Source organism: Mustelus asterias, chromosome 8 (genome assembly GCF_964213995.1).
Source record: "Mustelus asterias chromosome 8, sMusAst1.hap1.1, whole genome shotgun sequence".
NCBI lineage: Eukaryota > Metazoa > Chordata > Chondrichthyes > Carcharhiniformes > Triakidae > Mustelus > Mustelus asterias.
In genome coordinates, this window is record NC_135808.1 from 2,558,181 (window position 1) to 2,571,724 (window position 13,544).

The window sequence follows — 13,544 nt, forward strand, 5'->3', positions numbered from 1 at the left end:
CCAAACATGACGAATCACCTACACTTGTCCCCATTGATAACGGTATGTGGGAGAGTAGGACGGTCACAGGGACAGGTGTAGGCCATTCAGCCCCTCTAGCCCATTCTTCAGATGGCACCAAGCACCCCCCCCCCCACCAAGTTCAGCATGATAACCCATCACATTAGCCAATCCTAAATAAACTCCAACATGTTTAGAAAATGTCTCTCTCCACTAGACTTTAAATAAAATGAAATAGTATTAAATCTCTCTGTCCAATTAGTGCCGGATAGGACAATGTGCCCCATAACTCTTGGCCGTATTTCAATTTGAAATTCTCAAGTCAGTCAGCGCCAATCACCGGGAGCGATTTGGGATGCCTACACGGCAAATATTCCGAAGAAACTCTTCCCTTGGGCGGTGTCAACGTAGCCCACCACCTCCTTGTTGACCCTGGAGAAGATCTGATCCCCCTCCTCAAACTCGAAGACGGCTCCTTGGTAGGAGGTCTTGTACCAGGGCTCTCGGTATTTGTTGAAGTGACAGGCGGACTTGGTGGCTGTCAGGAGGACATCTTCCTCTGGGTAACTTAGCGAGAGCTTAGCGACGTTGTGGCTCAGGTAGATGGGCCGGCCCTCACAGCCCTTGCTGTGGAAGACCACCTGTGTGTAGACAAAGTACTGACCGGGGGCCTTGATGACAAAATGATTGTCCATGAACTCCACGCCCTCGGTGAAGGTGGAGTCCGTCTCGTTCTGCCAGATCACCTTCTTGCCTCGGCTGGTTGGTGACGCTGTGTGAGGGGGAGAGAGAAAACAACGTAAGGATGGGATACGGATAACCTGAATTTACATGAAGGACAGTCACTTCAGTCAAGTGCCGAGGGAATTGGGACAGAGTTACATCGCAGCTTCTCTGCTAAAATCAGGTGTCAGATACAGCCCAAGGTGGGATTATTGAATCGTAGAATCCCTATAGTGCAGAGGAGACCATTCGGCCCATCGAGTCTGCACCGACCACAATCCCACCCAGGCCCTACCCCCACAACCCCACACATTTACCCCGCTAATCCCTCTAATTTACATCTCCCGGGACACTAAGGGAGAACTTAACATGGCCAATCCACCTAACCCGCACATCTTCGGAGTGTGGGAGGAAACCGGAGCACCCGGAGGAAACCCACACAGACACGGGGGAGAATGTTCAAACTCCACTCAGGCAGTGACCCAAGCCGGGAATCGAACTGTGGTCCCCGGCACTGTGAGGCGGCAGTGCTAACCACTGTGCTACCGAAATGTATCTTCTCAGTTTGGATCTTTTCTGCCTCTCTTGCGGTGACCATGAATTGGGTTCAATTTGAATTTGGTTTTTTTTGGAGCAAGCGAGGAAGTGGATTTGCCTTGTCCACTCTTCGTACTGGCTTTGTAACTTTAAGAATGGAGTAGAAAATGTTTTTAAATCAGAGGAGGGTCTGGTCTCCATCATGCCTCTGCTGTGCCTTTGTGAAGTTAATCCCATTTCCCTCTCTCTCTCTATCTGCAGCACTATCTGTGGTACTCAGAGGTTGTCAACAAGATGGAGAATTGTTCCGTTACCTGTCAGGTGAGCGGCGATTCTTCCTCTCGGGTCATCTCCCACTCGCTTCATGAGATGAGGCAAACCTGGAGATGAAAGAAATGGATTCTCAGTCACACTCACTGAGAGTGGCAGATACAGACAAAGGTTGATAGAGAGAGGGAGAGAGAGAGACAGCAAAGATAGAGAGAGGGAGAAAGATTGATAAAGAGAGACAGACAATGATTGATAGAGAGAGAGAGAGAAAAAGGTTGATGGTGAGAGAGAGAGACAGATTGATAGAAAGAGGGAGAGAGAGAGACAAAGATAGAGAGAGAGGGAGAGAGAGAGAGGGAAAGATTGATAAAGAGAGAGAGACGGACAAAGATTGATAGAGAGAGAGAGAAAAACATTGATAGAAGAGAGGGAGAGAGAGAAAGGCAAAATTGATATAGAGAGAGAGAGAGGGAGGGAGAGAGAGACAGACAAAGATTGATAGAGAGAGGAAGAGTGAGAGAAACAAAGATTGATATAGAGAGAGCGAGCGAGAGAGACAGGCAAAGATCGATGGAGAGCAAGAGAAAAAAGATTGATAGAAGAGAGAGAGAGAGACAGACAAAGATTGATAGAGAGAGGGAGAGAGAGAGAGATTGATATAGAGAGAGAGAGCGAGAGCGATTGATGGAGGGAGAACTCACCACTGTTCTGTAGATCTGTTTCGGTTGACTTCTCAGATGCCAGTTTTTGTCCCTGGAGAAATTAAACAAGGAAAGAGATTAAGATGTGAAACTCATGCTGAAGTGGTGTGAAATGTACCAACACAGAGCTGGAATTCCCTCTTGTTCTTGGCTTTTGATTCTGTTGTTTTGGAGTGCGTTAGAAAGAAACCTCAGTTCTTTTGACCTTGTTGATTGGGTCATTTGGAATTTGAGGTGTGAGTGAAGCAATGTGAGCAGCGTAGGGAGAATGGGGAGGGGGAGGGGAGAATGATTTGGGGCGGGGAATTGCTTCTGGAAAGCCAGTGCAGACACAATGTGGGACATTTCCACTGGCTGGCAGGCAGGCTGCAGATTGACAGCGGAATGTTCCGGTTTCTGTTTCACTCGTGTTGATATGACAGGTCGACATTCCCCGTGTACATCAGAGAACCTGCCCCTGCTCACTAACTGGCTCACAGGCTGAAACTCACAGGGTGTACAGGGGTGCTTTCAGTGGCTGCATGTATCCAATGCAGAGCACCCTGGGGTGCTGACACGGCAGCAAGGCTGCTGAGTGAGTGAGTGAATGGCGACACGATGGCACAGTGCGTTAGCACTGCTGTCTCACAGTGCCAGGGACCCGGGTTCGATTCCCAGCTTGGGTCACTCTCTGTGTGGAGTTCACACATTCTCCCCATGTCTGCGTGGGTTTCCTTCGGGTGCTATGGTTACCTATCACAGTCCAAAAGGCATGCTGGTTAGGTGCATCGGCCGTGTAAATTCTCCCTGAGTGTACCCGAACAGGCGCCGGAATGTGGCAACCAGGGGATTTTCACAGTGACTTCATTGTAGTGTTAATCATAGAATCCCTACAGTGCAGAAGGAGACCACTGAGCCCATCAAGTCTGTACCGACCACAATCCCACCCAGGCCCTATCCCCGTAACCCCATGTTTTTAGCCGGTAATCCCCCTGACACCAAAGGACAATTCAGCATGGCCAATCCACCTAACCTGCGCATCTTTGGACTGTGGGAGGAAACCGGAGCACCCAGAGGAAACCCACGCAGACATGGGGAGAACGTGCAAACTCCACACAGACAGTGAGCCGAGGCCGGAATGGAACCCGGGTCCCTGGCGCTGTGAGGCAGCAGTGCTAACCACTGTGCCATCGTGCCGCCCAAGTTAATGTAAACCTACTTGTGACACGAATAAGAGAAACTTAAAACTTCAAAAACTTCACTGACTGAGTTAGTAAGTGAGAGATTGAGCCCAGTTCCTGCCTCACAACCAAGAAACAAGCAGATAGGCACTGAATGAAGCACGGCTAAAGCAGTCTCTCTGAAGAGTGCAAGGAACGGGAGCAGGGGAGGGTAAGACTGACAGAAGCAGATCACTATTATCCAGGGCACTCACCTGTGTGGAGGGTAGAACTCTGAGCTGACACAGCAAGAGGTAGGTAGACACAGCCAATAAGCCCAGGACAGCGACTGCACACAGAGACTTCCAGAAACAGCCCCTCTGGGACCCGGACTGTCTGAGCATAACCTCAGTTCCTCTCTCAGGATCCAGTAACTTGTTCTCGCAGTTCATGGTGTCAGGTTTCAGTGGGAGCTGTGTCAGTGCCGGTGTGTGACCCAGTGATCTCTCTCTGTCTCTCTCTGAGAGCTGTCTGAGTTCTACTGCACAAGGAAGCTCTATATAAAGGGTGAGTGCACCACCAACACGTCTGATGTAATGGACTTGGGGAAATACCGAGTCGAAAGCAGCAGCGATTGGAAAATACAGTCTTTCCCTTCAAGTGTGACAATGATGCGTTCTATATCCTTCCTATTTTCACTCCAATTCTGCGTAAGTCAGAACTAAACCAGAAAGTGGGACCTTACAAATCATCCAAATACTCCTAATCATTGTCATTGAACATACAGAGGTCATAAGAGAGAACAAATCTAACCAAAGCATTGATGTGGCGCCCTGCACAAGCCCCCGCCCCCCCCTCACCCCTCCGCCCCCCCCCCCCCCCCCCCCCCCCCCCCCGCCCCACCCTCCACATCCCAAAGCGAGTTACAGGTGACCAAGTCCTTTGGGAAGGTGTTTTTCTTATTAGTGTCACAAGTTGGCTTACATTAACACCGCAATGAAGTTACTGTGAATATCCACTAGTCGCCACACTCTGGTGCCTATTCGGGTACACTGAGGGAGAATTTAGCATGGGCAATGCACCCTAACCAGCACGTCTTTCAGACTGTGGGAGGAAACCGGAGGTAACCTACGCAGCTGTGGGGAGGGCGGCACGGTGGCACAGTGGTTAGCACTGCTGCCTCACAGCGCCAGCGACCCGGGTTCGACTCCCGGCTTGGGTCACTGTCTGTGCGGAGTCTGCACATTCTCCCCGTGTCTGCGTGGGTTTCCTCCCTGTGCTCCGGTTTCCTCCCACAGTCTGAAAGACGTGCTGGTTAGGGTGCATTGGCCGTGCTAAATTCTCCCTCAGTGTCCCCGAACAGGCGCCGGAGTGTGGCGACTAGGGGATTTTCACAGTAACTTCATTGCGGTGTTAATGTAAGCCTCTTGTGACATTAATAAATAATGTTTAAACCTTAAGCTTTGAGAATGTGCAGCTCCACACAGACAGTGACCCAGGCCAGATGGATCCCTGGCGCTGTGAGACTCCCCAGTGATATGAAAAACAGTAAATCAATTCATACACAACAGGCTCACACAAGCACAGTGGCCATTTGGATTTGATTTGATTTATTATTGTCACCTGTATTAGTATCCAGTGAAAAGTATTGTTTCTTGTGCGCTATACAGACAAAGCATACCGTTCATAGAGTACGTAGGGGAGAAGGAAATGAGAGAGTACAGAATGTAGTGTTACAATCATAGTCAGGGTGGAGAGAAAGATCAACTTAGTGCAAGGTGAGTCCATTCAAAAGTCTGACAGCAGCAGGGAAGAAGCTGTTCTTGAGTCGGTTGGTATGTGACCTCAGACTTTTGTATCTTTTTCCCGACAGAAGAAGGTGGAAGATAAAATGTCCGGGATGCGTGGGGTCCTTAATTATGCTGGCTGCTTTGCTGAGGCAGCGGGAAGTGTAGACAGAGTCAATGGATGGGAGGCTGGTTTGCGTGATGGACTGGGCTATGTTTACGACCTTTTGTAGTTCCTTGTGGTCTTGGGCAGAGCAGGAGCCAGACCAAGCTGTGATACAACCAGAAAGAATGCTTTCGATGGTGCATCTGTAAAGGTTGGTGAGAGTCGTAGCTGACATGCTGAATTTCCTTAGCCTCCTGAGAAAGTTCGTGGGACCCAAGCTCGTTACAGGTTCATTTTCGCTACCCTGACTTGTACCATCAGCTAACTATTGGAAAGCGCTTTGGGTAAGAGGGTTTTGTGAAAATAAACTCAGTCCCAATGAATGGAGATCTTGGGGCACAATTTGAAAACCTCTCGTGCAGATGAAAGTTTGTATTTGCCTCCCACAGATGTGCAAAAATGTGTGTACCAATCAATAAAAGGTGTAGATTTGATTTGGTTTATTGTCACATGTATTGGGATACAGTGAAAAGTATTGTTTCTTGCTCACTATACAGACAAAGCATACCATTCATAAGGGATAGGAGCAGAATTAGGCCATTCAGCCCATCGAATCCGCTCTGCCATTCGATCATGGCTGATATGCTCCTCATCCCCATTCTCCTGCCTTCTCCCCATAACCCTTCAACCCATTACCAATTAAAAATCTGTCTAACTCCTCCTTAAATTTACTCACTGTCCCAGCATCCACCGCACTTTGGGGCAGCGAATTCCACAGATTCCTTTGGGAGAAGTAGTTTCTCCCCAACTCTGTTTTAAATTTGCTGCCCCTTATCCTATGACCTCTCGTCCCAGAATGCCCCACCAGTGGAAGCATCCGCTCCACATCTACTTTATCCATCGTCTTGTCAATTCATAGAGTACAGATGACGCATAGAAAAATGAAAGTTAAACTCCACTGAAGAAACGTATAAGATTTGAAAAAAAAAGTACTCATTGTTTTGCTGCACATCTTCTTTACAGAATTGTCAATTAGTTCACGTTGAGTCATATTTTGTAAAGAGGTACTTTAAATTGTCAGTACTGTCAAACTGGTCCAATTACTGACTCATCCGATTTCACAAATCCTTTTTAAATTAATTTCGATATGGAAAAGGATGTTGACCAAAAGCATTGGTGGCAGGTTCTGTCCATTCGGTCATTCCACAATAGTTCCTATATTTGATCCAGAACCATCTCATACAAGTCTCTACAAATCAACTGGAGATCTCAAACCACAAGGATCATAATATTTGATGAGTTAATTTTTCACATATTAAAAACTCATTCACGGGATGTGTGCTAGACCAGCATTTATTGCCCATCCCTAATTGCCCCTTGAGAAGGTGGTGGGTGTGCTGCCTTCTTGAACCCGCTGCAGTCCCTGTCTGTGTGGAGTTTGCACATTCTCCTCGTGTGTGCGTGGGTTTCCTCCGGGTGCTCCGGTTTCCTCCCACAGTCCAAAGATGTGCGGGTTAGGTTGATTGGCCAGGTTAAAAATTGCCCCTTAGTGTCCTGAGATGCGTGGATTAGTGGGTAAATATGTGGGGGTAGGGTCTGGGTGGGATTGTGGTCGGTGCAGACTCGATGGGCCGAATGGCCTCCTTCTACACTGTAGGGTTTCTATGATTCTATGCTGAGGTGCAGGTACATCCACAGTGCTGTTAGGGAGAGAGCTCCAGGATTTAGTTTAAGTCTATTAAGTTTAAGTTTTTAAGTTTATTCATTCGTGTCGCAAGTAGGCTGACATTAACACTGCAATTGAGTTACTGTGAAAATCCCCGAGTCGCCACACTCTGGCCCCTGTTCAAGTACACTGAGGGAGAATTTAGCACGGCCAATCCACCTAACCAGCACGTCTTTCAGACTGTGGGAGGAAACCGGAGCACCCGGAGGAAACGCACGCAGACACGGGGAGAGCGTGCAAACTCCACACAGATATTGACCCAATATTGGAATTGAACTCAGGTCCCTGGCGCTGTGAAGCAGCAGTGCTAACCACTGTGGGTTTCGTCCCAGTAACAGTGGAGGAATGGCTAGTATGTTTCCGAGTCAGGACAGTGAGTGGCTTGGAGGGGAACCTCCAGGTGGTGGTGTTCACAGATATCTGCTGCCCTTGTCCTTCTAGATAGTAGTGGTCACGGATTTGGAAGGTGCTGCTTAAGGAGCCTTGGTGAGTTGCTGCAGTGCATCTTGTAGATGGTACACACTGCTATCACTATGCATTGGTGGTGGAGGGAGTGGATGTTTGTGGATGGGGTAGCGATCAAGTGGGGTTGCTTCTTGAGTGTTGTTGGAGTGCACTCATCCAGGCGAGTGGAGAATATCATCATCAAAAAGAATTGTGTCTACATCCTTTTACTTAAGTTCATTTAAGTACTTAGAACAAAGAACAAAGAACAGTACAGCACAGGAATAGGTCCTTCAGCCCTCCAACCCTGCACCGATTATAATGCCTGCCTAAACTCAAATCGTATGCACTTACAGAGTCCATATCCTTCCATTCCCATCCTATTCATGTATTAGTCCAGTTGCCCCTTAAATGCCGCTATCGTACCTGCTCCCACGGGCAGTGCATTCCAGACATTCGCCACCCTCTGAGTAAAAAACTTGCCTCACACATCTCCTCAAAACTTTTCCCCACTCACCTTAAACCTATGTCCCCTCGTACTTGACATTTCTACCCTAGGAAAGAGCATCTGACTATCCACTCTGTCCATGCCCCTCATAATCTTGTAGACTTCTATCAGGTCACCCCTCAACCTCCTTCGTTCCAGTGAGAACAAACCGAGTTTATCCAGTCTCTCCTCACAGCTAATGCCCTCCAGACCAGGAAACATCCTGGTAAACCTCTTCTGGACCCTCGCTAAAGCATCCATATCCTTCTGATAGCGTGGCGACCAGAATTGTGCACAATATTCCAAATGAGGCCTAGGTGAGGTTCTGTGCAGCTGCAGCACGACCCGCCAATTTTTATACTCAATGCCCCGGCCAAATTATTGTACTTACTGCACTTACTACTAGCAATTGCACCATTATTTGAGTCATAGAGTCATAGAGGTTTACAGCATGGAAACAGGCCCTTCGGCCCAAATTGTCCATGCCGCCCTTTTTTTAAAAATCCCTAAGCTAATCCCAATTGCCCACATTTGGCCCATATCCCTCTAAACCCATCGTACCCATGTAACTATCTAATTGCTTTTTAAAAGACAAAATTGTACCCGCCTCTACTACTACCTCTGGCAGCTTGTTCCAGACACTCACCACCCTCTGTGTGAAAAAAATGCTCCTCTGGACACTTTTGTATCTCTCCCCTCTCACCTTAAACATATGGCCTCTAGTTTTAGACTCCCCTACCTTTGGGACTGTCAATGTTACAAGTAACATCGACAGTCCCAATGATGATCTTCTCTTTCTGTTAAAAGTTGATTTCATTGTCTCTAGTTTCATCCAAAATTAACTTCCTGCTTTTTTTAATGCAACTCATCAGATATGTTCCTATGTTCCTCTATGTTTCTATATATGGAGGAACCTAGATCACCTGTTAATGTTAGTTCTCTGCATCCACTATCATCATTCCAAACTTCCATGACAAAACTATGAATTAAGGCTAAGTTGTGTAGCATTTAATACATTTGTATCAATCTTTAGTAGCCACTCGCTGATGACATTAATTATTGAAATAAATGGTTAGAGTAAAAACTGCAATTTTGTACTTTTCAAACTTCCGTGTTCAGGATTTTCACAAGTGGTCTTTCTGAAATTGACGTGGCTATGTCTAATAACATGTTCTTTATATCATCAGAGCACATTTTCAAAGCCAAAAAGTATCTGCACGAGTGAAACACCTCACATCACAAATTCTCTTGCTCGGAAAATCTAAGTGTGATGTTACCATATTCCACTGACATGCAGAAACCAAAGGTATTCCCCTTAAAAAACAAAGTCAAAAAAATGTTTAGCTCCAGAATCAAGGACCTCCAGAGTCAAGGACCCCACGCACTCCAGACATTCTCTCTTCCATCTTCTTCCGTTGGGAAAAAAATACAAAAGTCTGAGGTCACGTACCAACCAACTTAAGAACAGCTTCTTCTCTGCTGCCGTCAGACTTTTGAATGGACCTACCATATATGAAGTTGATCCTTCTCTACAGCCGAGCTATGACTGTAACACTACATTCTGCACCCTCTCCTTTCCTTCTCTATGAATGGTATGCTTTGTCTGTACAGCGCACTAGAAACAATACTTTTTGCTCTATACTAATACATGTGATAATAATAAATCAAATCAAAAATCAAACCATATTAAGTTGATCTTTCTCTACACCCTAGCTATGACTGTAACACTACATTCTGCGCCCTCTCCTTTCCTTCTCTATGAATGGTATGCTTTGTCTGTATTGCGCACAAGAAACAATACTAATACATGTGACAATAATAAATCAAATCAATCAGTCGGCTGGTTAGTGATGCAGAGCGGTGTCAACAACACGAGTTCGATTCCCGTACCAGCCAAGATTGTCCATGAAGGCCCCGTCTTCTCAATCTTGCCACTGGCCTGAGGCGTGGTGACCCTCAGATGAAATCATCACCAGTCAGCTCTCCGTCCTCTCCCCCCACCCACCTCAAAGGGGAGAGCGGCCTGTAGTCATTGGGACTGTGACAAATTTGCATGGCTAAATTGAGCTACATGGACCAGCGCCTGAAGGAGTTTATTTAATTTAACATAAAAAGCATTTCCTCCAGACTTGGAAAGATATTCGTCCTCGACTCAGTCCTGATTCGCCTCCATGAACGTACATTTCCATTCATTGAATAATCCTTCTGCTAAACCAATGTGCTTTGATCTATTTTCTAGAAGTAGAGAACTGAGTTATCAATCATCAAATGAATCACAATTCACTGTTGCAAAGAAGGAGGTGACGGGAACAGTTTGCGATCAACATGTACAGGGCATTGATGAGGTCACACCTGGAGTATTGTGTACAGTTTTGGTGTCCTTATCTGAGGAAGGATGTCCTTGCTATAGAGGGAGTACAGCGAAGGTTTACCAGGCTGATTCCTGGGATGGCAGGTCTGTCATATGAGGAGAGATTAAGTCGGTTAGGATTATATTCACTGGAGTTTAGAAGAGCGAGAGGGGAAATCACATCAAAACTTATAAAATTCTAACAGGGTTAGACAGGGTAGATTCAGAAAGAATGTTCCTGATGGTGGGGAAGTCCACAATGAGGGGTCATAGTTTGAGGATAAGGGGTAAACCTTTTAGAACTGAGGTGAGGAGAAATTTCTTTACCCAGAGGGTGGTGAATGTGTGGAATTCACTCCCACAGAAAGTAGTTGAGGCCAAAACATTGTGTGATTTCAAGAAGAAATCCGATATGGCTCTTGAGGCTAAAGGGATCAAGGGATATGGGGGGAAGGGGGAATCAGGATATTGAGTTGGACGATCAGCCATGGTCATAATGAATGGTGGAGCAGGCTCGAAGGGCCGAATGGCCTCCTCCTGCTCCTATTTTCTATGTTTCTATGTTTCAAAGTGCCTCACTCCATTCTTCTGAGCAAAATGAACTATTTCTCACCTCTCTGCAAGAAATATCTTCTGTCACTTGTCCATCCCTCGTTCCACCAATCAGTCCATTGTCATTTTGGAGTTTAATTATGGTGCTTCACTTTTTTTACTTCTAAGTTTTTGCGTCATTCGTAAATTTGGAAATTGCGTCCCGCACATGCAAGCCTGCGTCATTCGTGCCTGACAGGAAGAGCGGGGCTCCTAAAAATCACCCCTGGGAATCCCACCCTACACCTTTCCCCAGTCCAAAAAAAACAACCGTCCTACCTGCTTCTTGCCACTGAACCAGCCTCAGAGGCATTCTGCCGCTATCCCTTTTCTTCCATCAAGCTGTAACATTGCTCACCGGTCTAAAGTCCTGCATGTCGTCAAATATTCCTTTCGGAGGTCCGGGTACGCCACATCGACAGGACGGGCAATAAACGCTGGCCTGCCCAATGATGCCCACATCTTGTGAAAGAAATTCCCCAAAAAATTACCCTCATCGACCCTGTTACTTCTTCAACAATCTCCAGCAAGTGACTAAAACACCAGTTACCTTTCACAACTCCACACTGTCTTTCCTTACTTAACCCACATTCGCCCAAGTGATGGATTTATGCTTGCTATGTTTCTTCCCCTGCCGCTGAGGTTAAGCTGACCGCTTTTTAGTTTCTCCAATTATCCTCACAAAGGCATAACTATTTTTTCACAATTCCTCAGTTCCCTGGCGTCACCGAGGTAACGAAAGAAGATCATCGCTCTTGCCGACACTTTCCATCCGAACTTCTTTCAGGCTCCTTGGAATCATAGAATCGTAGAATCCCCACAGTGCAGGAGGAGGCCATTCGGCCCATTGAGTCTGCACTCTCCGATAGAACATCTTACCAATGCCCACCCACCTGCCCTATCCCCATTACCCCACATCTTTATCCCGCTAATCCACCTAACCCACACATCTTTGGTTTACCATGGCCAATCCACCTAACCTGCACATCTTTGGACACTAAGGGGCAATTTAGCATGGCCAATCCACCTAACCTGCACATCTTTGGACACTAAGGGGCAATTTAGCATGGCCAATCCACCTAACCTGCACATCTTTGGACACTAAGGGGCAATTTAGCATGGCCAATCCACCTAACCTGCACATCTTTGGACACTAAGGGGCAATTTAGCATGGCCAATCCACCTAACGTGTACATCTTTCGACAGTAAGGTGCAATTTAGCATGGCTAATCCACTTAACCTACACATCTTTGGACACTAAGGGGCAGTTTAGCATGGCCAATCCACCTAACCTGCACATCATTGGACACTAAGGGGCAATTTAGCATGGCCAATCCATCTAAACTGCACATCATTGAACACTAAGGGGCAGTTTAGCATGGCCAATCCATCTAAACTGCACATCATTGGACACTAAGAGGCAGTTTAGCATAGCCAATCCATCTAAACTGCACATCATTGGACACTAAGGGGCAGTTTAGCATGGCCAACTCACCCGACCTGCACATCTTTGGACACTAAGGGGCAATTTTGCATAGCCAATCCATCTAAACTGCACATCATTGGACACTAAGGGGCAGTTTAGCATGGCCAATCCACCCGACCTGCACATCTTTGGACACTAAGGGGCAATTTAGCATGGCCAATCCATCTAACCTGCACATCATTGGACACTATGGGGTAATTTAGCATGGCCAAATTGCAAGGGAGTGAGAGTGAGCGGGAATGCGATAACGCTGGTTAAATTAGCAACCTTCTCCTCATGGCTGACTGGATATTCCATTGGTGTGCTCAGCATTGTGGTAGCATTTTGCCCAGGAAGGGGCAGGTGCTTTGTTTTGGAGAGTGTGTCGGGGTAGGTAGCGAGGGGAGCTGGGGAGACGGGGGCTTGCTCAACAGAATTCAAGACGAGGGATAGCAGCAGGAGAGCAGGGAGGGAGAGATGTGCCGGCAGCGAGGCTGGAACTGGTAACAGGAGAGCGAGGAGGTGGAAGAGGGCGGCCAGAGGGGAAAATGAGGAGAGGAGTAATCGGATTGGGAATAGGATAAATCCTGAAGCTGTAAATGAACGGACACAGCGGGGGAACTCAGTTTACATCGCCACGGCAGAGATTCGCATGTTGTAACAGGGAGGGAATGAGTTAATAAGGAGAGACGAACATTCTTCAGTGTTAATCGCAAACCTGAGAAGGTTGAAACATTGTGTTTGTTTGTTGGGAGTTTTCTCGGGAGTTAAGGAAGTGAGCTACTGTGTGATCACATCACACAAGACAGACCATCGAAAATTCCAGTTTCACCTCTGTAGCCTATATTCAGCTAAGCGGATTTTCCCTGATCTCAACTGATTGCTTGTGATGATTGGACTGATACGTCCTCCCACTCAAACATGAAACAATTCAAAGCCTCTCAGCTAATCTTCAAACTTTCATGACATTTGTACACTGGAAAAGCTGGCGTTTGTTGGCATCCCGAGAGGGCGGCACGGTGGCACAGTGGTTGGCACTGCTGCCTCACTGTGTCAGGGACCTGGGTTCGCAACCCTTTGTAGTTCCTTGCGGCCTTGGGCAGAGCAGGAGCCATACCAAGCTATGATACAACCAGAAAGAATGCTTTCTTGGGTCACTGTCTGTGCGGAGTCTGCACGTTCTCCTCGTGTCTGCGTGGGTTTCCTTCGGCTGCTCCG

General features: G+C 47.0%; 1 protein-coding gene across 1 annotated transcript in view; it reads right to left on the reverse strand.

Annotated features, from left to right (window-relative positions):
* Positions 1–253: 253 nt before the first annotated feature.
* The window catches only part of LOC144497624 (tumor necrosis factor-like), a 32,057-nt gene continuing 18,766 nt past the window's right edge, over positions 254–13,544 (reverse strand). Inside the window, exons 2-4 of the mRNA XM_078219064.1 lie at positions 2,232–2,283; positions 1,575–1,640; positions 254–772 (exon numbers count right to left, since the gene is read on the reverse strand). Of these exons, the coding sequence (XP_078075190.1) occupies positions 360–772; positions 1,575–1,640; positions 2,232–2,283 (531 nt within the window). The 3' untranslated portion in view covers positions 254–359. The remainder of the gene's footprint in view (positions 773–1,574; positions 1,641–2,231; positions 2,284–13,544) is intronic.